This window comes from Argentina anserina, chromosome 5 (assembly GCF_933775445.1).
Source record: "Argentina anserina chromosome 5, drPotAnse1.1, whole genome shotgun sequence".
In the NCBI taxonomy this organism is placed as follows: Eukaryota; Viridiplantae; Streptophyta; class Magnoliopsida; order Rosales; family Rosaceae; genus Argentina; species Argentina anserina.
The window spans coordinates 23,019,583-23,023,234 of record NC_065876.1 but is presented as its reverse complement, the minus strand read 5'-3'; the positions used below and the strand labels follow the sequence as shown (position 1 = coordinate 23,023,234).

Genomic DNA, 3,652 nt, shown 5'->3' with positions numbered 1-3,652 from the left:
TCAAGTATCGTAACATCTTCGTCAGTACTCAGTAGTTGTTATTAATTCCTCTAGAAGTTCAAAGGCATACTTTTAAACATGACATTAAGATGAACAAGTTGCGGAGTTCCACGGCTAAATCAATTCTTAAAACAGTTGAGTGCTGTCCTATTAGCTTCACAAGAGGATAAACCAGAATTTTTCTTCCCCATTATTATGACATCACCTCCATAAGCAGAGAAAATTAATTATCCAGAATAAAAATCAGAGCGCAGGGCAGGGGAGGTGTGACAGTGATATTGTTCGCAAAGTACACGGTGTTCGAAGAAACAGAGAGAGAGAGAGAGAGAGTAGTGGTGGAGCCCACGATGAGAAGAAGAAGTGGAGAGGGGGTGTGTTAGTACTTAGCTGGCAAACTGGTCTGACAGACTGGTTCTCTCAATAGACAACACCCACATCAACTACCCCTTCTTCCTCCTCTTCTTCTTCTTCTTCTACAAACCCCTCAACCTCCACTACTTCCATCCTTCATTTCAAACCCCCCCTCTCTCTGTCTCTCTCTCGATATCTCTTTTGCCGGTATAACCGTTATACATGGCTGAGGAGCACGAGAAGCCTGCGGCCTCTGCGGTGGAAGCGCCGTGTGAGGTGGCGGTGGTGGAGTCGGAGGCGCCGCCTGCCGAGAAGGATGTGACCGGGAAGGAAGCAATACCGGAGCCGGAGGCCAAGGCTGAGGAGGTGGCTGAGAAGGAGGCGGAGAAGCCTGCCAAGGCTGAGGAGGAGGTTGATCCTAAAATCATAGCGCAGTCTGTTTCTTTCAAGGAGGAGACCTACGTGGTTAGTGAGTTGCCGGAGCCGCAGAAGAAGGCTCTGGACGAACTCAAGCAGTTGATCCAGGAAGCGTTGAACAAGCACGAGTTCACTACTCCGCCGACGCCGCCGCCGGTTAAGGAGGAGGAGGAGAAGCCAGTTGTGGAGGAAGAGAAGAAGGAAGAGAAGGAGGAAGAGAAGGCGGCTGAGCCTGAGGCCCCTGCCCCTATTTGCGAAGTAGAGGCCCCAAAAACTGAGGAGGTTAAAACTGAAGAAGCTCCTGAAGCTTCCAAGGCTGAGGAGGTGAAGCCGGAGGAAGTGAAAGAAGAGGAGACCGTCGTTGTGGCTGAGGTGGTTGAGACTGTTACTAAAGTTGACGATGACGGCGCCAAGACTGTGGAGGCGATTGAGGAGACCATAGTTGCTGCTGTCCCTACTCCGGAGGCGACGACTGAGGAGCCAGCCAAAGAGGCGGAGGTGGCAATCGAGGCGACTCCGGCTCCGGCAGAGGAGTGCAAAACAGAAACTGAAGAAGCCCCGGCGGCTGCTCCGGTGGAGCCAGAGGAGGTCTACATCTTCGGAATCCCAATTCTTGGTGACGAAAGGAGCGATGTCATTCTGTTGAAGTTCCTGAGGGCTAGGGATTATAAGGTGAAGGATGCCTTCACCATGATCAAGAACACTGTGAGGTGGCGCAAGGAGTTTGAAATCGATGCTCTGTTGGAGGAGGATCTCGGAAGCCACTGGGAGAAGGTGGTGTTCACTCACGGTGTCGATAAGGAAGGCCACTCTGTCTGCTACAACGTTTTTGGTGAGTTTCAAAACAAGGAGCTGTACCAGAACACCTTCACTGATGAAGAGAAACGGTCCAAGTTCATCAAGTGGAGGATTCAGTTCTTGGAGAAGAGCATCAGAAAATTCGACTTCAACCCTACCGGAATCTCCACTATCGTTCAGGTCAACGATCTCAAAAACTCTCCCGGACTCCTTAATAGGTTGCACAACCAGGTCACCAACCAGGCCCTTCAATTGCTTCAGGACAACTACCCTGAGTTCGTTGCCAAACAGGTATTTAATATCTTGCTGTCATGTCGATGGTTACGTAGATTGACTTTTGGATTTCTTGTTCAGTTATAGCAAATTTGATGTTTCAGGGTTTTGAAGGTGACGATTGATTTCTGGTTCAATTATAGCTAGTTTTACTTTGGGGTGTTGCCGTTTTGCCGTTTTGTCCTCTGGGTTCAATTATAGCTAATTTGATATTGGGGTTTTGGGTTTTGAAGGTATTTATCAATGTCCCATGGTGGTACCTTGCATTCAATAGGATGATCAGCCCCTTCCTAACCCAGAGGACCAAGAGCAAGTTTGTTTTTGCTGGTCCATCCAAATCTGCAGAAACCCTATTCAAGTAAGTGACACTATAATTGTATTCACAGTTTTTGTCCGTTTTAGGCTTGTGCATAATTGTATTTTGTTGCTTTGCATATGAATTATGATAAACAGATACATAGCCCCAGAACATGTGCCAGTTCAATATGGTGGCCTAAGCAAGGATGGCGAGTGTGAATTCACCACAGCTGACCCTGTCACTGATGTTACTGTTAAACCAGCCTGCAAGCACACCGTTGAAATCCCAGTTTCTGAGGTATATCCTTGTCCATGTAATTGAGTTGATTATATACATTTCCAGGGTGGCATTTGGGTTTTGTTGAGTCTAAAGCTTATGGGGTTGTTGTTGGAATCGCAGAGTGGGGTTCTTGTTTGGGAACTTAGAGTGGTGGCTTGGGATGTGAGCTACGGCGCCGAGTTTGTGCCAAGTGCTGAGGATGGTTACACAATTATATTGCAAAAGACCAGAAAGGTTGCCCCAACCGATGAGCCAGTGATCACAAACAGCTTCAAGATCGGCGAGGCAGGGAAGGTTGTGCTCACCATTGATAACCAAAGCTCCAAGAAGAAGAAGCTCCTCTACAGGTCCAAGACCAAGCCCGTCTCTTATTAAAAGAAAGCTTGCTGATGAAATAGTCTTCATTCCTAGCTGTCTTGGGGGCCGACATGTCCGATCAAATACAAGACAGCACAAAGTGATAGTACTCCGAAATAAACAGTGGTTCTTTGCTATTTAAATACAGGGTTAATTTTTTGTTCTTTTGGTTGTTGATATTTATATTTTTCGTTTTATTTTTGGAATGAAAGAAGTAAAAGGAGTCTGGGATTCATATTTGTTCTAGGGTAATGGGGAGAATGATATTTGTTATTTTGTTTTGGACTTTTTGGAAGGATTGGATGCCCCTGTGGTGGGGGAAAACATTTGAAGTATATATGTTTAGGGATGGGGACATGTGTATGGACTTGGGGCACAAACTCTTGTTTCTATTCTTGATACTCTTTGCCTGTAAACTTTGTGTAAATTTGGTTGGTGCCTTCATTCCCTTCCTTTATATCTGTTTGGTCTGTTTTACGTTGTTGTCTGTGGTCCTGTCTATCTATTTTGATAATTATATTCATTTTTCATGTGTCCCAATCTTTAACTGCTTACGCGTTTGAAGGTAGATTTTAGCGTTAGCTTCAGGCAAGTTCGATGAAAATAGGAGGCATGAGTGATGTGTTAGGCCTTGAAAGCGAGTGTTGAACTAATAATACAGGCTTGATTGAGTGATGGTTCTTAAAAATATGTAGCTGCCGAGGTCGTCTACCTTTAGTTGGATATGCTTGAGGAAGCATTGACTGGTTGTATTTGTCGTCTAAATTCAATATCTTACATGATGATGGAGTATTCTGGAAAAGACTTTCCAGTTGTTGTTGAATAGTAGTTTAATGTGTTCTTGTTTCCTAGCAGAGTCTGCAGGTTCATAGCGCCACA

The 3,652-nt window shown here is 45.6% G+C and overlaps 1 protein-coding gene across 1 annotated transcript; it reads left to right on the top strand.

Annotated features, from left to right (window-relative positions):
- The first annotated feature begins 443 nt into the window (after positions 1 to 443).
- Positions 444 to 3,221, top strand: LOC126793409 (patellin-3-like). The gene is made up of 4 exons (XM_050519923.1): positions 444 to 1,857; positions 2,073 to 2,197; positions 2,293 to 2,434; positions 2,537 to 3,221. The coding sequence occupies exons 1-4, from the start codon at positions 574 to 576 to the stop codon at positions 2,789 to 2,791; spliced, it is 1,806 nt and encodes a 601-aa protein (XP_050375880.1). The 5' UTR covers positions 444 to 573; the 3' UTR covers positions 2,792 to 3,221.
- The last annotated feature ends 431 nt before the right edge of the window (positions 3,222 to 3,652 follow it).